At 39.4% G+C, this 25,614-nt stretch overlaps 1 protein-coding gene across 4 annotated transcripts in view; it reads right to left on the bottom strand.

Annotated features, from left to right (window-relative positions):
* Positions 1-17,289, bottom strand: part of PM20D2 (peptidase M20 domain containing 2) — a 47,197-nt gene extending 29,908 nt beyond the window's left edge. For 2 of the 4 annotated variants that reach the window (XM_045188572.3, XM_045188571.3), the window contains exons 1-6: positions 16,777-17,289; positions 12,691-12,839; positions 9,710-9,852; positions 6,071-6,225; positions 3,712-3,850; positions 2,521-2,628 (exon numbers count right to left, since the gene is read on the bottom strand). In XM_045188572.3, the coding sequence (XP_045044507.2) occupies positions 2,521-2,628; positions 3,712-3,850; positions 6,071-6,225; positions 9,710-9,852; positions 12,691-12,839; positions 16,777-17,283 (1,201 nt within the window). In that variant the 5' untranslated portion in view covers positions 17,284-17,289. Of the gene's footprint in view, positions 1-1,885; positions 2,274-2,520; positions 2,629-3,711; positions 3,851-6,070; positions 6,226-9,709; positions 9,853-12,690; positions 12,840-16,776 lie in introns of those variants that run through there. The other 2 variants (XM_024551709.3, XM_045188570.2) reach the window with 2 other exon arrangements.
* Between the last annotated feature and the right edge of the window lie 8,325 nt (positions 17,290-25,614).

The raw sequence follows: 25,614 nt of genomic DNA, 5'->3' as shown, positions 1-25,614 counted from the left end.
GTTGAATTTGGCCACAAATTAGATGAAAAAATGAAGGCTATGCATGCTAAGAGAAACAAAGGAAAATATACAGGGAACTAATAGCAATGGGAAGGAAACTGGGACTCAAATTAACAGTATGGACCAGAAGGAAGAAAGAAACATGGAACCAGAAAAGAATGAAAAACAAGAATTCAGAAAAATGAGGAGAGGCTTAAGAACTCCAGGACATCTTTAAATGTTCCAACATCTGAATTATAGGGGCACCAGAAGGAGAAGAGGAAGAACAAAAAATGGAAAACTTATTTGAAAAAATAATGGAGAACTTGCCTAATCGGGCAAAGGAAATAGATTTCCAGGGCGTCCAGGAAGCTCAGAGAGACCCAAAGAAGTGGGACCCAAGGAGGAATACACCAAGGCACATCATAATTACATTACCCAAGATTCAGCAGAAGGAGAGAATCTTAGAAGAAGCAAGAGAAAAGGACACAGCCACCTACAAAGGAGTTCCCATAAGACTGTCAGCTGATTTGTCAAAAGAAACCTTCCAGGCAAGAAGGGGCTGGCAAGTATTCAAAGTCATGAAAGGCAAGGACCTACATTCAAGATTGCTCTATCCAGCAAAGCTTTCATTTAGAATGGAAGGGCAGATAAAGTGCTTCTCAGATAAGGTCAAGTTAAAGGAGTTCATCATCACTAAGCCCTTATTACATGAAATGTTCAAGGGACTTATCTAAGAAAAAGAAGATAAAAAATAGGAACAGTAAAAATGACAGCAAACTCACAGTTATTAATGACCACACCTAAAACAAAAACAAAAGAAAACTAAGCAAACAACTAGAACAGGAACAGAACCACATGGAGGGTTATCAATAGGGGAGTGGAAAGGGGAGGGGGGGAAGGTAAGGAGAATAAGTAGCATAGATGATAGGTGGAAAATAGACAGGGGGAGGGTAAGAATAGTGTAGGAAATGTAGAAGCCAAAGAACTTATAAATATGACCCATGGACATGAACTAAAAGAGAAGGGGGAATGTGAGTGGGAGGGGGTGTGCAGGGAGGAGGGGAGTGAAGGGGGAAAATGGGACAACTGTAACAGCATAATCAATAAAATATATTAAAAAAAGAATAAACCAATGAATGCATAAATAGGTGGAACAACAACAACAAAAACAAAAAAGAAATTCACACTATAGTAAGAACCAGAAAAAACTTATACTACTTTAAAATTAATACTGGGCCAGCACAGGGTTTAAGGAAGCTTAGAATTCTATCCCCCAAACTCAGTAAACTATAATATTGTCCAGCCAGGCTGAACAGGCTGGCTTTTGAATAGAAGCCTGAGTGGTGATATGTCATTAACATTCAAGGTAAGTAAACATTGTTCTTCTCTCATTAAGTCCTCTTAGAACACACTAGGCTACCAAGTAAATACCTTACAGGAAGAGTCCAGTATTATGCATCTATAATTTTTCCTATTGCAGTAATATGGAATTAGGAATAACATTTTAATGCCATTTCTCAGGGTTAGTTATATTTAAAAAAATGAACATTTTATTCTTTCTTCAAATGGTAAAACTAAAGCTTATTCTTTCTACCTAAGTCTCTGGTTGTTACCCACAGCATTTCTGATTAAAAACCTACTTTTATCATCAATGAAAAGATTCTTTAAATCAAAATGGACATAGACATCAAAATCAACTTCCCCTAAATTCAAAACTTGAACTTTAAAACTACTTTATAAAACAATTTTACCACCCTATTGCAGAAAAAGTCTTGTGTCAATTCTGAATATAAGGTTTGAAACCTCTAGGACCTTTTGAAATATAGTTACACAACACAAGAATTTATAAACTCTTATTACTGATATACCATGCATTATCTAGCTTGTTTAAGAAATGGCACCATATACCAGCTCCTGAAAGATCACCATCCCATCAAATATAATTTGTGAAAATTTTAATTTTAGCTATAAGTTAATGTATTTTCTCCACACTATGTTCTCACTTTTAAGCTAAGAGAAATTTGACTCTTTTAAGACTGAAAAATAAGCATGCCCTCCTCATTCATCAAAAAAGATTACAGGAAAAAAATCATTACCACTTCTTAATGATTCATAAGTGGCTCCTAAAACTTCCTTTTACTATACTCTATTTAAAAACTCTTCTTCTTGAAGTTTCAATTTAAAGTCCTCTCTGATTCTTTCTAGCAACTCTGGTTTAAAAATAACATCCAACGCAGTCATTGCCAGAGCTTTGGCTGTACGCAAAGTGTAGAATTGAGCCTCTTGAGATCCTAAAAGGTAGAGTAAATACATTAAAATACTTCCATATTTATTATAAATTAATTTATTAGTTTTAAAGTTAGCTCTCAATATTTAAATTGCCTCTCCACTGCCCACAATATAGTGCTTTCTGAGGTGATGTTAAGTAATGTAATAATAATAGGCTAAAGTAAACCAGAAAGTAAAGTAAATCAGAAAGGCATCTACTTCTACAAAAACAGAGAACATGCCAAAACATTCACTTCTAGTAACACTTACCTGCAGCTTCAGTATACTGTTCCGTATGATTCAAGGCATCAGATCCAATGTAAAAATAGGGATGAATCCCAGGAACCACAAAACTAACATTTCCAAAATCAGTAGATCCTTGGGAAGGTAAGACAACATGTATTTCTAATTGCTAGTTGGATGGACACTAGATCTTATCTTTTTCAATCTTTCTCTTTAGCACCTGCCATTATGTATGGCTCCTTCCCTTCTAGAAATTCTGCACTGCTTTGGCTTCCACGACTGCCCTCTCTCCTGACTGTTCGGCTTGCTGTGACTGCTCTCTGTCTCCTTCTCTAGATCCCTTCCTTTGCTTGTCTCCTAAGTGTTAGTGATTGATACCTAGGGTTTCTTTGGCAACCTCACCAACTGTTTTCAATTACTTTTCAGATATTGACAACTTCTAAATATTCAACCTAAACATTTTTGGGGAGTTCCAGATTCAATAGGCTACTGGACACTCCTCTTAGAAATCCTGTAAGCATCTCAAATTTAACATACTAATCATTTATACCAGCCCTCCACACCCCAACCTGCTCATTCTCTTGAACTCCTTCTCTTAATAAATGACAGTGGCACCCCATTTTTATCACCAAGTGTTTCTCAGTCTACTTCGTCAACATCTATTATTATATTTTAGGAGATCAATCTCTAAGATGCAAATGTATTAGTAATGTTTTTAAAAGAAAAATCTAAAATAACCCCTAATACACTTATGATTATTTAAATTTTAATAGTTGCTTGTTAGTTCTCAGAAATGGAAATGACCCCATATAACTGAGTACTTAGTAGACTGCATATTGATGACTAAGAATGAATTAATGGGTGATCATTTATTAAGTCATATAATATCCAATCACTGGGTTATACAACTGAAACTAATATAATATTGTATCTCAACTGTAATTGAAAAATAAAAAATTAGAATTGAGCACATTTAAACATTAAAAATATTTAGAATATAAAGCAAAAAGTATGTTAGCTATTTCTAAAAACAAATATCATTTGATATTCTACATTCACTAAAGAGTTTATTAATTTCCTTCCCCTAGCCATTAAATTTGTGGAATATATTGTTAAAAACATCAGCAATACCTCCATACCTTCAAAGGTGTTAATAAAACCATTCAATAAAAGATAATATTTCCCTTCCTCAAATAGCACAACAAAGAACTTAATTACCTGAAGAGCTATTCAAAACTGCGTCATCTTCTGAAATGAATTCTATTCCCAGCTTTTCCCCGTTTTCAATATAAGCTTTCCTTAGGCTTTTATTGGGAAGGACATTGTAATAATCATGTGCTCCACCTTTAATTTCTACCTAATAAAAAATTAGAAACATATTTTGAAATAAAAACCTCAAATTCACCATCCCCTACTAATATTCCACACACAAACTGATATTGACACCACGGCCTGGTCTGAAAGGAGTAAAAGTACTCTAAGAGAAAGAAGATTCACAATTTACAAATTTAGTCTGATTAAATCAAAATGGACACTACTCCCTCAAACTAAAGATAATACCTAGAACATTAGCAAAAGCCACTTATAAAATGGCAGGGATGACATTTCTTCTAACATCTACAAGGTTTATCTGGAAAGTCCAGTCATTGTTAATATGATGAGAATGGTTTGTGTGACACTGATGTAACCTGACAGCCAAAGAGAGTGGACTAGAATGTGCATGTGTGAACAGTGATGACTTCACTGTACTAGTCAGTGGAGGGGTAGACATCATTGAGTGAGCACGTGTACTGTATGGCTGTAGCATTCAAAATGCCTGAGCGAGTAGAGAAATGAATCTGCATCAAATTTTGCATTAAGCTTAACATTCCTCTGCAGAAACTATTTGGATAATTCAGAAGGCCACAGCTATGGGCAACTGGTGATTGGCAGCTTCATCAAAACAACATGCCAGCTCATGCATCAGGTCTAGTGCAGAGTTTTTTTGAGAAACATCATGTCACCCAGGTGACCCAGCCCCCCTATAGCCCAGACTTGGCACCCTGGGACATCTGGCTTTTCCTAAAACTAAAATCACCTTTGAAAGGGAAGAGATATCTGACCATTGATGAGATTCAGGAAAATATGATGGGGCAGCTGATGGTGACTGGGAGAACTGTGTGACACCTCAAGGTGCCTACTTTGAAGGGGATTGAGGTGTCATTGTCCTATGTACAATGTTTCTTGTATCTTCTTCAATAATTTTTTTTATTAAAGATTTTATTTACTTATTTTTAGAGAGAGGGGGAGGGAGGGAGAAAGAGAGGGAAAGAAACATCAATATGTGGTTGCCTCTCACGTGCCCCCTACCAGGGACCTGGCCCACAACCCAGGCATGTGCTCTGACTGAGAATCAAACCAGCGGCCTTTTGGTTTGCAGGCTGGTGCTCAATCCACTGAGCCACACCAGCCAGGGCAAATGTTTCTACTTTTCATATTGCTTGGCTGGATGCCTTCTGAACAGACCTCATAAATTAGAAACAATGATAACCTAATGAGATGTTACAAGTCAGCCAAAATATAAAAAGTTATTCAAAGACTATTTAAAATATAAATTTAAATCCAATACCAATGAATCTTATCTTAAGGGAATATTGTATTTTGAGATAGAACCTAATGATAATAGTTCATGTATTTATTTTCTAAATGCACATTTAGATATTTATAATTATAAATAAACAAGGGGTAAATGCTTAATCTTTTACTCTTTGGACACTTAACATATCCTGTCTGAGAATTACCGTTACTATCTGAGACACTGCTGCTTCTCTGAATAAATCGTACATCTCCAGTCTAATGAGGGCAGAGAAAAATGAGGCATTATGTTATGTATGAGGGTTAGACCATAACTCTTCAGAAACATTACCTCATTTAATTCTCAGAAGAATCCTGAAGTAGATTAGATTATCTCCATTTTTCACTGAGCAAATGGAGGCCAAGAGATATTAAATAACGTTTACAAAAACCACAAAATCAGTGAGCCTGGGAAACACACATCCAGATCTTGTCTCTCCAATTAGACTGCTGGCTCCCAGGAGGGCAAACTTTTCGTCATTCTGTAACTCATCACACCGTGTGCACAAGTGTTCCTGACTTCATGGTGCAAATGAATGACACCTCCTGACTAACTTCTGTGTCTGTTTTAACTCTCATTCCAGCAAGCTCTAAGTATTTATACTACACATATCTAGAACTTAGCCAAAAAATAGCTTTTGCTGATTTTGCCACAAAATTTCCTTTACAGAAACTATGTAGAGCAATTCTAAAAGCATAACTACCAATAAGGAAGGATATAACTTGCAAAAAGGCAGGAATTCTACCTCAGCAGTATCAGTTATTCCAATTACTGTGTGGTAAGATGACTACAGTCTGCCCTGTGCACACATTGAGTAAAGTAAGTGAAGACTTTCACATCAACATTCAGACGACATCACCAGGTGAAAAAGCAACTAAGGTGCTAATCTAACTTAATATAAACAATCCCAGCCCACATATATACCTCTAATTATAATACAGAATAAGTCTTAAAAGTTCTTACTGTGCACCCAGTAGCCAAAGCTGCAGCTCTGAAGCAATCTTCTGCCTTTTTGGTCAAAACTCGAAGTTCTTTCATTGAGGGTGCACGGAAGTAGTAGATTAATTCAGAATAACAGGGAATGATATTGGGTTTTACACCACCATTTTTTATTATACCTATAAAAAGAACCAAATTACTGGAATTGAGCTTGGAGCCTGGAGACCATTTCTTTAAGCTTAAATACACCCATAACGTTTTTCAGCCAATATGTGCATAAAAAATATTTTAAACTTATTTGCTTCACACATATACCAATCAAAGATTTCACTGTACAACAAAAGTTTCTATATTCCATAGGGTGATACTTTCTGGCTAATAGGAAAAGAAATAATTGTCTATATGTACTTTATTCTAAGGAATTTATAAGAAATTATGATTCCTGACTACAAAAAAGCGTTAGAAATTTTATAGCTATATTAAGCCTTCTGGAAAATACTTTTATTTCAGTAGCTTATATTACAATTGTACATTTTGATAAACTTTTGACGTGAGAAAAAAACCCGATGGTGTAAAGTTCTATAATTACTCTTGTACTTCAAGAATCCCATGAGTATTTTAAAAGGCATTTGGCTCTGGGAAAACAATTTTCATGCCAAGAAGAAAACAATGTGTCAAAGATCACTAAGTACCTACACAGAGAAGGAAGATTCATCCATTCAAATTTGTAACTAAAGAAGAGAACCAAGATGGCGGCGTAGGTAGACACACTGCGCCTCCTCGCACAAACAGAACTGACAGAAAATCGAACGGCAAGGAAGTCTGACACCAAGGAAATAAAAAATAAACATTCATCCAGACTGGTAGGAGGGGCCGAGACGGGCAGCCAAGGCGGAGAGGACTCATGTTGCTGTGGCGGGACAGAGACTGGCGGAGTGTGGGACAAAAGGGGCAGGGAGTCTGACCACTAGCAGTCCCTGTGGCCCCACATTCGCGCAGATAAACCAAGAGGGCCAGACTCAGAGTGGCAGAGAACAGGGCAGGCAGAGCAGCAGGTAGCACCCCGCGGCCCCACATTCGCGCACAGATAAACCGGACAAACGGCAGGGAGCAAAGCAGACTGCGCAACCCAGGGCTCCAGCTGGGGGTGGGGGGGATAAAGCCTCAAGCCTCTGATTGAAAACGCCCGTGGGCGCAGCAGGAGAGACTCCCAGCCTCACAAGAGAGGTCGTTGGAGAGACCCACAGGGGCCTAGGGCGTGCACAAGCCCACCCACTCAGGAACCAGCACCAGAGGGGCCCAGTTTGATTGTGGGTAGCGGAGTGAAAGATTGAAATCCGGAGGGGAGTTGAGCGGGCGCCATTGCTCCCTCTCGGCCCCTCCCCCAGGTACAGCTTCACAGTGCAGCAACCAGCGTTACCCCGCCCCGGTGAACACCTAAGGCTCCGCCCCTTTAAGTAACAGCCACGCCAAGACACACACACACACACACAAAAGGCCCAAATGACAGAACACTTTAAAGTCCAGAAAAAATACAACTAAGCGAGGAAGAAATAGCCAACCTATCGGATGCACTGGTTATCAAGATGCTCACAGAATTGGTTGAATCTGTTTGAAAACCAGATGAAAAAATGAAGCCTATGCTAAGAGAAACAAAGGAAAATGTACAGGGAACCAATAGTGATGCGAAGGAAACTGGGACTCAAATCAACGGTGTGGACCAGAAGGAAGAAAGAAACATCCAACCAGAAAAGAATGAAGAAACAAGAATTCGGAAAAATGAGGAGAGGCTTAGGAACCTCCAGGACATCTTGAAACATTCCAACATCCGAATTATAGGGGTGCCAGAAGGAGAAGAGGAAGAACAAAAAATTGAAAACTTATTTGAACAAATAATGGAGAACTTCCCTCATCTGGCAAAGGAAATAAACTTCCAGGAAGTCCAGGAAGCTCAGAGAGTCCCAAAGAAGCTGGACCCAAGGAGGAACACACCAAGGCACATCATAATTACATTACCCAAGATTCAGCAGAAGGAGATAATCTTAGAGGCAGCAAGAGAAAAGGAGACAGATACCTACAAAGGTCGTCCCATAAGACTGTCAGGTGATTTCTCCAAAGAGACCTTCCAGGCAAGAAGGGACTGGCAAGAAGTATTCCAAGTCATGAAAGGCAAGGACCTACATCCAAGATTACTGTATCCAGCAAAGCTATCATTTAGAATGGAAGGGAAGATAAAGTGCTTCTCAGATAAGGTCAAGTTAAAGAAGTTCATCATCACCAAGACCTTATTATATGAAATGTTAAAGGGAGTTACCTAAGAAAAAGAAGATAAAAATTAGGAACAGTAAAAATGACAGCAAACTCACAGGTATTAATGACCACACCTAAAACAAAAACAAGAGCAAACTAGGCAAACAACTAGAATAGGAACAGAACCATAGAGATGGAGATCACATGGAGGGTTGTCAATAGGGGAGTGGGAGGGGGAGAGGGGGGGAAAGGTACAGAGAATAAGTGGCATAGATGATAGGTGGAAAATAGACGGGGAGGGTAAGAATAGTGTAGGAAATGTAGAAGCCAAAGAACTTATAAGTATGACCCAAGGACATGAACTATAGGGGGGGAATGTGGGAGGGAGCGGGTGGGCAGGATGGAGTGGAGTAAGGGGGGGGAAATGGGACAACTGTAATAGCATAATCAATAAATATATTAAAAAAACAAACAAATTTGTAACTAAAATAGATACGCAAAATCTAATCTTATATGAACTGTTTTTAAAAAGTATTTTTTAAATATATTCCTGCTTATTCCTTTTAAATAAATGTAGGAGATTGGTAAAGTGTGGTTATAAACTAATTTACATCTATAGCAAAATCAGGTAAAAAATAGGTATAAAAGTATCAAGATATAATAATTTCCCAATTCATAAGAAAGCAAACTAAAAATAAATTTGTATGTACCTTCAAGACAGTACTTTATTACTGTATTTATGTTAAGGTGATACACATAATTTTTAAAAGATGCTACTTAGGATTAACAGCAGTTGAGTAAATAAAACCAGTAACTGTAACTTTTTTAAATTGAGGAAATGACAAAATTTTGTTATCATTAAGAGACAGGATAACTGGAAAATCAAGTTCTAACTTTGAAATGACCACAGAAGGAACATAGGTCTTTACATAAAACTACTGACTTGTAATACTCAAAATGACCATTCATTTTTTTAAAGATTTATTTATTTATTTTTAAAGAGGGGGGAAGGGAGGGAGAAAGAGAGGGACAGAAACATTGATGTGCAAGAGAAACATTGATTGGTTGCCTCTCACGCGCCCCCCAACCAGGGACCTGGCCCACAGAGTCTGGACATGTGACGTGACTGGGAATCAAATTGGTGACCTTTCAATTTGCAGGACAATGCCCAATCCACTGAACCACACCAGTCAGGGCTCCATTTCTGTTTAATAATAATCTTTCTTATCTTCTTACCCACAGATAGACAAACTTCCTCATATCCTGTTATTCAATTTCTGACAATGTTTACATACTCTGGAATATTCGTATTAAGCACATAAAATGTTTTCAATTAAAAAAATCAAATATTAATTACGTTGTATTGAAGTATATGGAGCACCACCTATTACACAAAATATTTGACATTCATACCATGAACTCTCCAGGTTGGTTTCATTTGCTGTCTTAACACAGACAGATTGTTGTATGCGAGAACAGCAGCATCTACTGCGTTTACTCCTTCCCAGGGGTAAGCAGCAGCATGAGATGCTTTCCCATGGTATTTCACAGTCATACTAGGAAATAAAACAGCATCTGGAATTACTTTTTTCAAAATCACTAAAGAAAATCCAAGTAGTAAGAATTACACAACTAGTATTCAAATTAATTCACACTGTTAGAATTTTTTGTTGCAAATAATTTGTAGCAATAACAACAATGTATGTAGCTTAGTTGTAGTATTTTATTATATAATACAGTGACTGACACAAAGAAGGCATTCCAAAAAAAGAGAGAAAAAGAGAAACTGTGATCAATCAACTGCATATACAAAATTAAATTTGTACATAACTCAATGCAAATGAATATACAACATTGTATTAGGTGCTAGAATTACAAAAAAGATGACTCCTATCTCCTTACTTCATTGTGATGGTTCTATACCAAAGGTCTGCAAAAACTCAGATAATTCTGTCGCAAGGGTGGGGGAAGGTCAAGAAAAGAGAAAGGTGACATTTGAAATGGATTAGGACAAACTCTGGAAATCAGATTATACTAACATAAGATACTGTAGTATTAAGTTAGTTGTTTCTGACCAACATTTTATTAATGTTCCAAAATACCCGTATCACCGGTACTGTCAAATAGTTCTCATACCAGTCTAACTACTCAGATACAATAAAAAAAAAAGGTTTAGTGAGAGGATTGCATATTAGTTATTTATAAAGGTGACTTGCTTAGGAAATATTTTAAAGCCCAACTGATTAGTAGTACCCACATTTAAATGATAAAGAGCCACTCCTGACTCTATTTTTTTTAATGGGCTAGATTTAGGAATCCACACGATGCTCCTGTGCTCACGGCATTTCATGACTGATTTCAAACATGCTGTCAGGAAAACAAAAACAAGTAAGAGCACCCAAATACATTTTTAAGATTTTATAATATTTGTTAATTCTATCTTATCACCATCACCCTGAAACTGGAATTTTAACAGAACACTGGAATTTAACAGATAAATTTATAGAATGCAAAAGGATGTCCTTTAAGAAAATGATTCTAGCACATTTCTTCTATGGTTCAGATCTATGTACAATAAAAGCACAATAAACTACAAGAAAATAAATGTTAATGTTTTGTATCAGTGCTAGTATTTTTGGCTTTAAAAGCATATATTCAAACAAAATGATATGGAATGATTTTCAAGACATATTGCTTAATTTTAAAAAGCAATAACCAGACTAACAACTTGTTTAGCAGAATACTTCAGGGTGTAAACCCTCCTTTAAAATTTAATTTATATATATACCTACTAATGTCCATAAATACACCTAAAAGCCCTGGAAGGATACCTACCTCTAGAAAAGGTACTAGATGTGGGAACAGGGACATCTTATTTACTGTTAGAGATTATTAGGATGAACAGATAAGTAATTTTTTTTAATTTTAATTTTTGTTCTTGCTCTCTTTTCCATCTGAAAAGACGGCCAATAAAAAACCTAAGAAGCCAGACACTAAGAATAGGTCTGAGGCCAACTGGATTGAGTTCAGGATCAAGGCCAAGAAGCCTAACCCTACGTCCTAGAAAGCTAATGGGCTGGGAAGCCTGCCTGTACCTGCAGGCCCCTTCTAGCCAGAGGCACTGGCAGAGATTTCAGATCACTAAGGTTTTCCAGAGGTGTACTAGTGTACTCTACTTCTGAAACCAGAGTTGAAAGATTCTTCCTACTGTTATAGTACCAATTCCCAGTGATAACAACAAAGATACCGAAACAGGTATAACAGGCACCCTCTGAAAACAAGCCCTAGTGGTTGAATGTTCGGGTCCACAAAATTCAAACCACTTCAATAATGCATGCTCCTAGATACCCCCAAAAGTGAGCTTTTCTACATAGCAAACAATCAAAAACAGGATTTAGCACCAGACACATCGGAAAAGCATAAGTCGTCAAATTCCACTGAAATCCATGGCTAGTCAGCTTCTGTATTATTGCTCAGGAATCTATCTTCTTTGCACAAAATTCAAATTAAAATAAGTAAACTAGAGAAGTGTGTTTTCTTCCCATATCTAATAAAGCTGTCTGTTACAAATCATGTCAAAAGCTATTTTCCAGAAACCAGATTACTCTCATTTCAAAATAGAATATAAGCGTCAACATATCATTTGCTATTCTTATGCTTCTTAGGTACTATTTTAATAACCCAATTATGAATATCATGAAATCTCATTTGGAAGAGGCTTACCAGATGATCCAATGAAAATGAAGACATAGTATCATTATCTTTCAATTCACTTTATTTATGTATTTACTTACTTATTTATTTAAATTCTCACTTGGAGGATATTTTTCTTTTTACTTGATTTTAGAGAGGAAGGGAGAGAGAGAGAAAAGTCTATGTGAGACAGAAACATTGATTGGTTGCCTTCAGTTTGTGCTTGGAGCAGGGATTGAACCCCATAGCATAGGTATGTGCCCTGACTGGGGATGGAACCTGCAACCTTTTGGTGTATGGGACGAAGCTCCAAACAACTGAGCCGCCTGGCCAGGGCTCAATTTACTTTTCAGATCTATAAATATGGAGTTTTAGTCTCCAGTTAAGACATAAAAGTGTTCTAGAGACATAGAGGAAAGACAGTGTGAAGAGTCAGAGAGGAGGCCATGTGAAGACAGAGGCAGAGATTAAAATTATGCTGACACAAAAATTATTCTGGGGCTATCAGAAGCTGGAAGAGGCTGGAAGGATCCTCCCCTACAGGTCCCAGGTGGACCTTGGCCCTGTCACCTGAATTCAGACTTCACGTCTCCAAACTATGAGCCAATAAATTTCCGTTCTTCTAAAAGAAAAAAAAAGACATTAAAGTATTCTAACAGTCTGTTTTCCACTAAGAAGTTTATTGCAATTTGATTACTTACTCATGTTCAGCCACATCAGGCAGATAGGCAGCATTCTCCTGGGATGGATGGGCCATAAAGACAACATCAAGATTTTTAAAAGCCCCTGCTTCAATTAAATCAATTTTGCCACCACCATCTTCTTCTGCAGGAGTTCCCAGGACAATTACCTAAAAGGAAATACCTGTGTCAGAACAAAACAAAAAAAAATCCTAGTAGGCAAATATCAAACAAGTTCCCTTGCATCTCTTGCACATGTTTTCACAATCTACATTATGGTGCTTAAACTATGGAGAGATGTGTTGTTCTCTGACACTTAAATAATGCCTGGGCATACATCGATGGTGCTAAAGTAATCACGAGTTTTAATTTACATTATTATACAATTTGGTGTGAAGTATGTACTAAAGCTATTACAGGAAACCTTTCCTAATTTTACAACTCAATTTTATATAACTCCTGACAAAAATGAAAAAGATAAATACTATATACTAAGTTCCTCAACATTTTTTACTCATTTCTTAAAGCTTTTTCTTGACTAAGTCTTTTAGTATATGTACATAATAATTCATAAGCACTTTATTTGTAAGGAAGTTTCCAGTTACTTATTAGTTTTCCTCACAACAACCATGTGAGGTAGGCAAGCAATCTGTATCACTATTTTAGGGAGGGTGGTTTTGAGGCATAGGGTCAAGTGTCTACTCTTGCTCTTGGTCACAGAGCAGGTTTTCAGGGACAGCTGGGACTAGATGTTCAGACCTGTTCCTTACCGAACTACCTCGTTAAAAGAATTTAATTCATTAATCCTTCATGAAGAGCATTAAATAAATCTTAAGACTGCGGTTAGAAAGAGCCAGCTATTTCACAAAATTACTAATTTGATTTCAACAGTTCAACTAGGGAGATTTATTGGTTACCAAACACCTAATTAAACAACAGAGAACTTTGCAGAATAAACGTTTTACTTTGATATTTAAGTTTAACTCCTTCAAACAATTTTTAAAGCAAAGAAAAATGATCTATAAACAACTAATATACTTTCAAGATCATGTATCTGATGACTTCTCAAGTTAAATCTTGCTGACTTCTCTGAACTTCTCATAAACCTGGTTAAAGCTACATCTCTCCAGGCTTTCATGCACTGGCAAAGAATGCCCCATATCAAACAAAACTAAAACCTAACCAGATATAAAAACAAACCCCCAGGGGCAGAAAAGAGAAGGCAGCTAAACAGAAAAAGTCACAAAAGATGGAAATATTAGGATAAAAGTGAAAGGTTACTAGTATTGGAAAACATGGACTAAAGAATAAAATAAAACATTAGCCTTTCCCTTAACCTGAGTGGAGATGATTGCATCTTAGCTCACAGAATGAAGAATTTACCACCTGGGAAAAGAGTAACACGAGATTAAACTTACCCTATGATAAACATAAATGAAATTTCCCTATTTAAAGAACTGAGATATTTATTAAAACCATTTAATAAACACTAACTGAAAGATCAATTAATTTATGCCGTAAATGTTCATTCACTTCCCAGGTTTTTGGTATATTTCCAGAGGTCTGGTAGTTTTAATGACTGATAACATCCTACAACTGCCACAAACAAAAGATTTGGGGGGAGCCTAATATGAAGAGGGGCTGTATATTTCCCTACGATAAGCACTTCCACTAGAGATTGCACAACCTAATCAGCAAATTCCGGTGGCCTCTGTTACCAAAAATAAGCCCTAAGGAAAACCAGGCTGGGCCAGTCAAGATGGAGGCCTAAGTAAACTCGGCTTGTCTCCTCACACAACCACAGCGAAAATTACAACTAAACTACAAAACAACTATCACTTGCCCTGGCTGGTGTGGCTCAGTGGATTGAGCACTAGCCTGTGAACCAAAGGGTCCCTGGTTTGATTCCCAGTCAGGGCACATGCCTGGGTTGCAGACCAGGTCCCCAGTTGGGAGTGCACGAGAGGTAACCACACACTGATGTTTCTCTGCCTCCCTTTCCCTCTCTCTAAACATAAATAATTTTAAAAAACCAAACAACTATCACCCAGAATTGAAAGTCTGACAACCAGAAAATGGGCACCCACCCATCTGTGGTGAATAAAAATAGGGAGAGATACCTCCGGGGATAGAGGAATCCCAGTCCCACACCAGACCACCCAACCTAAGGTTCCAGTGCCAGGAAGGTAAGTCCCCATAAACACCAGTGGGGGTTGGGGCAGCAGAAGAAACTTCAGGATTTTTCAGGCATCCCCTCTAAAAGGGACCACAATGAACTTAGAACTTAGGGCCTGCAGACTCACTCCTTCTGGGCTCCAACACCAGGGTGCACCACGGCAATAGCTTAAAGGGCACTGGTGGCATACAGGGAGAAACTGAAGTGTCTGGCATCAGGACAAGTGCCAGGGGACAGCTTCCTCCTGGATAAAACTCCAGAGGCCAGGCAGCCACATTGTCCCCTTTCTGAGCCCTCCCCAAAGCAGAGACACAGAGTGCCACACTGTATCTGAGATTCCATCAACCTGGTTCACACAGGTTGCCCTGCCCTGATGATTACCTAAGTCTCTGCCCCATCCAACTTACAGGTGCACTTTTCTACAATAAGCCATACTGCTAAGACAGGGAGTCAAAGCCACTCTACCTAACACAGAGAAACAAACACAGGGAGGCTGCCAAAATGACACGGCAAAGAAATATGGCCCAAATGAGAGAACGGAACAAAACTCCAGAAAAACAACTAAACAAAATGGAGATAAGCAATCTATCAGATGCAGAGTTCAAAACACTGGTTATTAGGATGCTCAAGGAACTCATTGGGTACTTCAACAGCATAAAAAAGACCCAGGCAGAAATGAAGGTTACATTTTAGTGAAATAAAAAGTTTACAGGGAATCAACAGTGGAGTGGATGAAGCCAAGAATCAACTCAATGATTTGAAACATAAAGAAAGAAAAAAACATTCGATCAGAACCGCAAGAAGAAAAACGAATCCAAAAAAACGAGGATAGGCTAAGGAGCCTCTGGGACAACATCAAATGTACCAACACTTGAATCATAGGGGTGATAGGGGTGTGGAAGGAGAAGAGAAAGAGCAAGAAATTGAAAACTTATTTGAAAATACAATGAAAGAAAACTTCCCTAATTTGGTGAAGGAAATAGATATACAAGTCCGGAAAGCACACAGAGTCCCAAACAAGATGGACACAAAGAGGACCACACCAAGACACATCATAATAAAAATGCCCAAGGTTAAAGACAAAGAGAGAATCCTAAAAGCAGCAAAAGAAAAGCAGATAGTTACCTACAAAGGAGTTCCCATAAGAGTGTCAGCTGATTACTCAAAAGAAACTGCAAGCTAGAAGGGACTGGCAAGAAGTATTCAAAGTGATGAAAAGCAATGACCTACAATGTACATTACTCTTCCCGCAAAGCTATCATCTAGAATCGAAGGGCAGATAAAGTTCTTCCCAGACAAGGTAAACTAAAGGAGTTCATCATCACCAAGCCACTATTACATGAAATGTTAAAGGGACTTATCTAAGAAAAAGATCAAAACTATGAACATTAAAATGACAATAAATTCACAACTATCAACAATTGAATTGAAAAAAAACCACCTAAGCATACAAGCAGAACAGAAACAGAATCATAGGAGGGTTACCAGTTAGGAGGGGGAAGGGGGAAATAGGGGAAAAGGTTCAGGGATTAAAAAGTACAAATTGGCATTTACAGAATAGACAGAGGGATACTAAGAACAGTGTAGGAAATGGAGTAGCCAAAGATCTTATATGTAGGACCCATGGACATGAACTAAGGGGGGGGGGAACTGCAGGACAGAATGGGGTATCAGGTAGAGAGGGGCAAAGGGGGAAAATGGGACAACTGTAATAGCATAATCAATAATATATACACGTGTGTATATGTGTGTGTGTATCCAGGGGTTCTGCCTTCAGGCACAGGCAAGTCTAGGTCGCCTAACACCCTCCCTTGTACCTGTCCCGGGGCGGGAGGAACAGGTGCGCAGGGAATGCGCGCCAGGTCCGTCCAGTCCCGTGTAGGTGCAAGCTGGGGTAGGTGATGGGAGTTCCACGCCCGGACCCCCCTCACCTTTACCGGCGGAGGCGGCCCGGGAAGGCCCTCCAAAGCCCCTTTCAAGCCCAGTGCCGCCGCCGCTCCAACCTCGGCAATTAGGTTGTGGCCGCAGGCGTGCCCGATGCCGGGCAGTGCGTCGTACTCGCAGAGAAAGCCCAGGTGCAGTGGGCTCGGTGACACCCGGACCCCCGGTGTCTCCCACTCCGCGCGGAAGGCCGTGGCCAGGTGGTAGTGAGGCTGCACCATCCAAGAGGCGGCCGGTGGCTCGCACTGGAAGAAGCGCGTTAGCACGCTGTGGGCGTGGTGCTCCCCGTAGGCCAGCTCGGGCTCGCTCCAGATTGAGTGACTCAGGGCCCCAAGGCGGTCCGCCGCCTGGTCAATGCGCTCCGCCGCGCAGAGCTTCAGGAGCTCCAACTCAGAGACGCTGCCGCAGGCGCCTCCCTCCACAGGTCGCTCCTCTCCTGGTCTCATCACGCCCAAAGCCGGGGACCTGTCAGCACACCGCTCCGACGCCACCTTCATCGCTTCCGTCCAGCGCACCCCGCGCCTGCGCACGTTCCCAGAGCCCGCGAGAACTCGAGCGGTGCGTGCCGCCGGTTGCACGTCTCGCCAGAGACCCGTGCCCGATCCCCGGGACTCCGCCTCCAGCCGCTCGCGGGTGACTTGGTCCGCCCCTTCTGCAGTCCGCAGGTGCTCCGCTCCGAGGAGGGGGCCGGGGCTGAGGCCAGGAACGCTTGGAAGAACCGATGGATGAGGGACTCTTCTCCCTACCCCATAACTGTCCAGGTAACCGAATGAAGCTGTAAAGTTTTTACTTTTCCGTTTTTGTTTATTTCCCACAGCAGCAGAATAAGACCGGTTTTATTGGTTAGTAGACGTCAGAGACAGACCAAGTGGAACACAGCCCCTTTGAAAACACCAGTGGCCTCTTTAAAACAGTAATAAAAATTCTACAAGGTTTTTAGTTCATAAAACTACGAAGAACACTGGTCTGTAGACTCTATATGCTTACGGTTTTTGTACTGACCCCACTTCTCCTTGAGGTCGCTGTATTATTTAAAAGCTGCAAGTACAGATTTTTTCATTAGAATCAAAACTTACAAATACAGCAAGTGTCTAGTATAGCATCTGGAATACAGCAAGTACACATGCATTAGCTAATATAGTCTGAGTAGACTACAACTAAGAATTTTAAATGAGTTTTTTAAACCGGATTTTTTTTTTTTGCTAAAGATTTTAGTCTCATCAGGCCTCCCACGCCACGTTTCTCTTCCTCTGTGCTGTCTACGGAGGTGGCAGCCATTTCTTACTTAACACCACGGCTGCCCTCAGACCCCTGGTGAAACCCGATTGTCAAACAGAGGACCAAGAAGTTCCTCCGGCACTACTCAGACCGATGTCATAATTAAGCAGAACTGTCAGAAACCCAGAGGTATTGACAATAGGGTGCGCCGAAAGATTCAAAGGCCAGATCTTGAAGCCCAACGTTGGTTATGGGAGCAACAAGAAAACAAAGCAGATGCTGCCCCGTGGCTCTCCGAAGTTACTGATCCACAGACAGCCGCAAGGAGCTTGAAGTGCCGCTGATGTGCAACAAATCTTACTGTGCTGAGATTACTCACATCTCCTCAAAGAACGGCAATGCCATTGTGAAAAGAGCAGCCCAGCTGGCATCACATCACCTATGTGATTGTGCAGCGAAGAAAATGAATAGACAGATTGTGTACACATTGTATTTGTGTTGATAAAACCATAAAATTCTGCCATCTGGCAAAAAAAAATTTTTTAAATTTATTTTTAGAGAGAGGGGAAGGGAGGAAGATAGGGAGAGAAACATTGATGTGCTAGAGAAACACAGATCTGCTGCCTCCTGCAGGCCCCTATCCCCAGGCGGTGGCCTGCAACCCAGGCATGTATCCTGATGGGAATCCCACTGGATCTTTTCTATTTGCGTGTGTGACACCCAATCCACTGAGCCACGCCAGTCAGGGCTAAGTGAGGTTTTTAAGAGCCCAAACCAGAGAGTTAATAAAAAGATTTATGGTCATATTTATTCATACTATTTTGTTTTATTTGGATGTTTGTTTTGACTAGCAGTAGCTTTGAAAGAACATGTGACTGGTTTCATTTATAACTTTGATGCTGAACTCAAGTAACGTGATATGTGCAGCTGGTGTTCACATAACTGGGTTCTAAGTTACCCAATGAAGAAATTCAAGATGCCATATTCTTTCTCCAGAGTGAAGCACAAAGTCTGAAAAACTATCCATGTTGCCATGCCTATTAATAGCACTGAAGAACTTCATATTCTGAGGTGTTCCACATTGTGGAGAGACAATTCCATGGCATTACCTCAGTCTGACTCATGAGCTAGTCCCAGGGCCAGAAAGAAGATTCTTACCACAAACTCCCCTTAGACACTGACTGATTGTAATCCATGTTCATTCTGATTTACCAGAACCCATTCCCCTGTCTCCTGCTACCTCCTGGTTCCTGGAACAGCCTGTTGTTCTGACCCGGTCAGGCAGGTGAAGTAATTTTCATACGTGGTAGCATCCATGCACTAGTATCCGTGACTATCTCATCTTGTTCTCTGTAATTCTCTGGCACATGCCAAGAGGGATAGGGATCCATTTTGTCTTGAAGCCACCCAAGACCCACCTCAATGTAAGTTTCCCTCAATAAACTCTTCTAACTAACACACTGCAAGGAGCCGCCTCCTTCCCTACTGCTAAAGGAGACAGATTCTCAGTCCTGGGACTTTTTCTGGGGTCTTCCTGTACTAACACACATATTAAAAGCTTCCACAAGCTTTTCATATTCTACTATCTTATTCCTTACTTGTCACAAGTAGGTTAAATGGGACACAATATATTCAGATAATAAGACAAATGTATTTTCTGAAAATAAGTCTAAAGGAAGCTAATACATGAGGACTACCTACCTACTACAGTTTTTCACTACTAACAATATCAGAGTGAATGTCACATTCTAAATCTGAAAATACTGTCATTCAGTAAACACTCTAAATAAAATTCATCTTTAAAGACAACAAATGTGGTGGTAAATTTCTGGGCCCCCTTATCTATACTTATTAAATCTTACCCCGGTATACTTCTGACAGAAATACCCCCTACTCAAAAAATAATATTGAGTTCAATACTATTGTGTTCAGTTAGTTAGCTAAAAGAAAGGCCCACATGAACAAAACCAATCGGTATGTGACATTTGTAGAGCACTTACCCTGTGGCAGGCACTTAACATGTGCTAAGTGCTTTACATGTATTAACTCATTCAACCCTTATGGCAACCTATGTGGTTGTTAGTGTGGTTGTTTATCTTAGCTTTACAGATGCAGCATCCAAGATGACAGATTAGTAAGTAGCAGACTGAATATAGAACAGAAGTCAATCTGGCTCCAGTGAGCACATATCAGAACACATACAATCACTCATTTTGAATAAATTTTTTTTCAACAACTAACTCTATCTGTTGATATCAGTAGGACCCATGTTTGCTTACTCTTATCAGCATCTATAAACAATGATAGAAAAAGGGTACATGTAAATTCCATATAGAAGCTCTTATTTATATTGCTCGTTATGAACTAGCAAAACTGTCACTCGAGGTGGCAGATTCATTTCAAGCTCTGTTCCATGTGTGCGCACATGCATATGTGTGTGTGTTGGGTTTCCGTTGTTGGCCACTATATTTCTTTGCACCCTTGAATTAATTTATTTAACAAATTGTGACAATATATATATTGTTGAATATATGTCTTGAACTCTCTGGTCTTTAAACTGGTTTGTTTTCCCCTCATTCCTCAGCACCTAACATGTATAGTGGCGATACAGTACTTCCTCCTTGTCAACAAAGATTTGCTGGCTGACTATTCATGTTGAATCTCAGCAGCTGATTAAGTAATAATAGCAATTAACCACTCAACTATGCTCACTACCTATAGACACTTTTGTCTTATAGACAATTTTATGCTTCTCCTTAGACTTCTCAGTTCTTTACCTAAGGGAGTTGAGGGGCAGAAACATTGGCTTCTGGAAGCTGTTGGAATTAGACATATGACCTTCTTGAATCTGGTCAGCTCAATATTTCTTACTATTAATTTCATTTCTACCCATTATATTAATAAAAACTGTCTAATTATGTACTGCTGTGAAAAAATCTGCAACTTTTTTTTACTGGAAAGAAAAAAATTAGAATGTGTCCCTTCCTTTAGCTGCTGCTGTATCTGAAAAAATAACACAGTACCTGGAACTGAGTATTAAGAAGTTAATTTTGACCTGTGCTTCAGAGTGGAGCTGGCAGTGGGTAGAGACAGTTTTCATTAGAGGACTGGTTTTAAGGTATAAAGATACCTCTTTTGCTGCTCAAATAACAAGCTGCCATCACAACTGACTCAACAACTTTCAGAGTAGGACACTTAGGAAAAATTAGTGCTTTGGTGGGAAGAGTACCTCAAAGATTTCCTTTACCCTGGGAAAGCAACATGATTTGTGACTGATATACTAGCCAAATTTATGAGATGATACTGGATATTAGTTTGGACTTCAGGTACAGACGTCCTTGTGGCAAGACCACAGACAGATATGGTTTATATTCTTTTATTTATTTATTTATTTTGGTTTGAGATTTTCTTTATTGGAGAACTGTTTGCATGATCAGTATTTCTTTTTTAAAATCATTTTTAATGGTCTATATTCTCTTAATTAGGATAAAATAATATAATAAAATAAAATCCCCAACATGGACTTTCAAAGCATGACCTAAATGAGAAGAAAAAATATTTTGACAACACAGAAAAAGAAATGAAGTGAAAATAAAATGAAGATAATTAGGGGAGAGCAAAGGCAAACAGAAGGTGCTGAGGTGGGGAGGGAATAAAAAGTGTTAAAATTATTTCATCCATATGGATAATGCAGATATTTCACCAGAAAATAAAACAAAACTCTTACATTAAAGCTTTCAAAAATATCGAATAAAAGAAACATTTCCAAAAGTACACACAAATCTTTCCTATTATCTTTCCATTTAAAAAATATTTGCAACCTGAACAATTTTCTCCAGAACCATTCCCTGGCACTGCATGATTTTGGGGCTGCCACCGTCAGCATACAGAGCACGGCAAATACAGTGTCACTTTAGGGTACTTACTAGTCCTTAACAACATGCCCCTAGCCTGTCCCCCCTACCCCCAGATATTCAATAGTATCTCCAGACATACATCTCTCTAACTGATACCATCTACTAGATAGCACATTTAAGAAATCGCTTCTGGGTTAATGTCTTGAAAAAAAAAAAAAAACCAACTGGCTGTCATTTGTCAGAAAGCAGCAAACCAGGAGACTAGGTTAGCCAAAAGGTGAATTTTGATTGGGGGTGAAGGGACATAGAGGAATCGTGTACACATTATTAAGGAATTAAACTTTATTTAGACAATGGGTAATCATTGGATGTTATATCAGCCAGAGAGAGGTAAAACCAGGTTTTTCTTAGGGAAGAATAATTAATGACCACAAGGAGGATGAATTGGAAAAAGAGAGATTTTTGTCTGAGACATGGTAGAAGTTCCCTGCAAAGTTCCAGGATTCCAGAAACATTCCATAGGCAGAGGTAGCCAGACTTGATGCCTGATGAATGTGTTTGGGGGAGGGGAGCATGATGGAGAAAAGGAGGAAAGATGACTGAGGTTTGTAGTGTCAACAGCTGGGTAGATGGTAAAGTCATTAAACAAAATAGGGGCAATGGGACAGTTGGGGCAAGTTGATGGATGTGTGATAGTCATATCAAGAGGAGGTGACACCTGTCATCTGAGAGACTAGAGGTGGTGATAAAGAAAGTAGAGGAGATATGGAAAGTGCATTTCTATATTATCTACATATCTACATTATGATTATACCCAGAGAAGAATTAAACCACCTCAGGTGGTGACTAGGGAGGAAAAATTTAAGATGAGGAAGGAACTCTGGAAAACAAAAACAAAGGGACTGATTTCATTCTTTTTTGTGGCTAAGTAATATTCCATTGCATGTATGTTTGTACCACACCTTCTTTATTCATTCATCTATCAATGGACACTTAGATTGCTTCCTTATGTTGGCTTTTGTAAATAAGTCAGACTGAGAAAGACAAATACCATATGATTTTAAAATAAATGAACAAAACAGAAACAAATTCATAGATATGGAGAACAAATTGATGGTTACCAGACTGGAGGGGAGTTGGGTTATGGGTCAAAAAGTTGAAAGGGATTAAGAAGCACAAATTGCCAGTTATAAAAATAGTCACAGTGATGCAAAGTACAGCATAGGAACAATAGTCAATAATCTTATAAAAACTATGTATGGTGTCAGCTAGATAGTAGACTTACCAGGGTAAGAACTTCATAAGTTATACAAATATCCAATCACTATTTGTATCACTTGAAACTAATATAATATTGTATGTCAACTGTAATTAAAATGTGTTAAAATAATACAAAAATAAAACAAAAATAAAAACAAAGGATTGAGCAAAAATGTCTGGCAAAAAATTATTTCTTTTGGGTTAGGTTTTATTACACTAATTTTTAACTTTGGTATAGATACCTTCAAATGGCCAACAAGGTGAAAGCAGCTATTTTAAAGCCTGGAATGTTCTGGTACTCAGTTACTTGAGGCTTCCTTTGGCTTCCCTCCCTCTTGGCAGTGACATTAGCTGCTCTGCTGACCACAGCTGTTCCTGGAAGTGAAGACAGTAAGGTTCTTGCAGATGAGCAGCCTCTCCTTTGCCCTGATTCCCTAGGGCTTGTATATTACAACTCAGTGAGGAGGTAGCCCTGCTTGTGCTGGATGAGAGTATTTCTCTCCTAAGGTTATGGTTCAGGAAAATGAAGAGACCATTTATTGCTTCCCTATCCTCACTGATAAAATGTTTTGATCTTGGAATCGATCCTGTGTTTGAGGGTCTTTAAAGAGATTCCTCTCTCAATGTGTACACCTTTACCATGTGCACACCATTATTAACCCTGATGAATAACAACCTTCACTATGGATTCGTTTCTCAAACTTCTTGGTCATTTTTTTAACTATCTCACTGAAGTTTTTAAAATATATTTTATTGATTATGCTATTACAGTTGTCCCATTTACCCTCCTTTATTCCCCTCCACCCTGCATCTCCCTCCCCCGCTTAGTTCATGTACATGGGTTGTACATATAAGTTCTTCAGCTTCTCCATTTCCCATACTATTCTAAACCTCTCCCTGTCTATTTTGTGCCTACTATTTATGCTTCTTAATCCCTGTACCTTTTTCCCCACTCCCCCACTCCCCCGATCCCCTAAACCGCTGATAACCCTTCATGTGATCTCCATTTTTGTGATTCTGTTCCTGTTCTAGTTGTTTGCTTAGTTTGCTTCTATTCTTGTTTTTTAGGTTTGGTTGTTGATAGTTGTGAGTTTGTTGTCATTTTACTGTTCATATTAATCTTCTTTTTCTTAGATAAGTCTCTTTAACATTTCATATAATAAGGGCTTGGTGATGATGCACTCCTTCAACTTGACCTTATCTGAGAAGCACCTTATCTGCCCTCCCATTCTAAATGATCGCTTTGCTGGATAGAGCAATCTTGGATGTAGGTCCTTGCCTTTCATGACTTTGAGTACTTCTTTCCAGCCCCTTTTTGCCTGTAAGGTTTCTTTTGAGAAATCAGCTCATAGTCTAATGGGAACTCCTTTGTAGGTAACTGTGTCCTTTTGCTACTCGTTAGATTCTCTCCTTATCTTTAATCTTGGGTAATGTAATGATGTGCCTTGGTGTGTTCCTCCTTGGGTCCCACTTCTTTGGGAATCTCTGAGCTTCCTGGACTTTCTGGCAGCCAATTTCCTTTGCCATATTGGGAGTTCTCCTTCATTATTTGTTCAAATAAGTTTTCAATTTGTTGTTCTTCCTCTTCTCCTTCTGGCACCCCTATGATTTGGATGTTGGAACATTTACAGTTGTCCTGGAGGTTCCTAAGCCTCTCCTCATTTTTTTGAATTCTTGTTTCTTCATTCCGTCTGGTTGAATGTTTCTTTCTTCCTTCTGGTCCACACCGTTGATTTGAATCCCGGTTTCCTTCCTGTCACTGTTGGTTCTTTGTACATTTTCCTTTATTTCACTTTTCATAGCCTTCACTTTTCCTCTATTTTGTGACGATATTCAACCAATTCTGTGAGCATCCTGATGACCAGTGTTTTGAATTGTATATCTGATAGGTTGGCTATCTCTTCGTCACTTAGTTGTATTTTTTTTTCTGGAACTTTGATCTGTTCTTTAATTTGGGCCACTTTTTGTGCGTGTGTGTCTCAGATTGCCTGTTATGTAGTAAGGGGCAGAGCCTTAGGTATTCACTAGGGTGGGGCAACCCAAGTTGTTGCATTGTGTTGCTGTATTTGGGGGAGGGATCTGAGAGGGAACAAAGCAGCTTGCTCCTCTCTCTGACAGTTTTCAGTCACTTCCTCTGCTACCCACTAGCAAATTGGGCCCTTCTGGTGCTGATTTCCAAGTGGGTTCGGTTGTCTATGTTCTAGGACCGTGTGGGTCTCTCCAACCAACTCTCCTGTGAGGCTGGGAGTTTCTCCTGCTGCCACAACACCCACAGCTTTTTATAGCCAAAGGTTTTGAGGCTTGCTTTCCCCACACTAGAACCCTGGGTTGTGTGGTATCTTTCTCTCTCCCCAGTTGTTCCTCCCAGTTTATCTGCATGCAAATGTGGGACCACCCTGTCTGCCAGCTGCTGCTTTGCCTGCCTGGTCCCTCGCCGCACCAGGCTTTCTCTCTGCCCTGGCTGCTGGTCTCCACCTCTCCTACCACTATGGA

Source organism: Desmodus rotundus, chromosome 11, assembly GCF_022682495.2.
Source record: "Desmodus rotundus isolate HL8 chromosome 11, HLdesRot8A.1, whole genome shotgun sequence".
Taxonomy (NCBI): Eukaryota; Metazoa; Chordata; class Mammalia; order Chiroptera; family Phyllostomidae; genus Desmodus; species Desmodus rotundus.
This window is presented reverse-complemented; position numbering and strand designations above follow the sequence as displayed.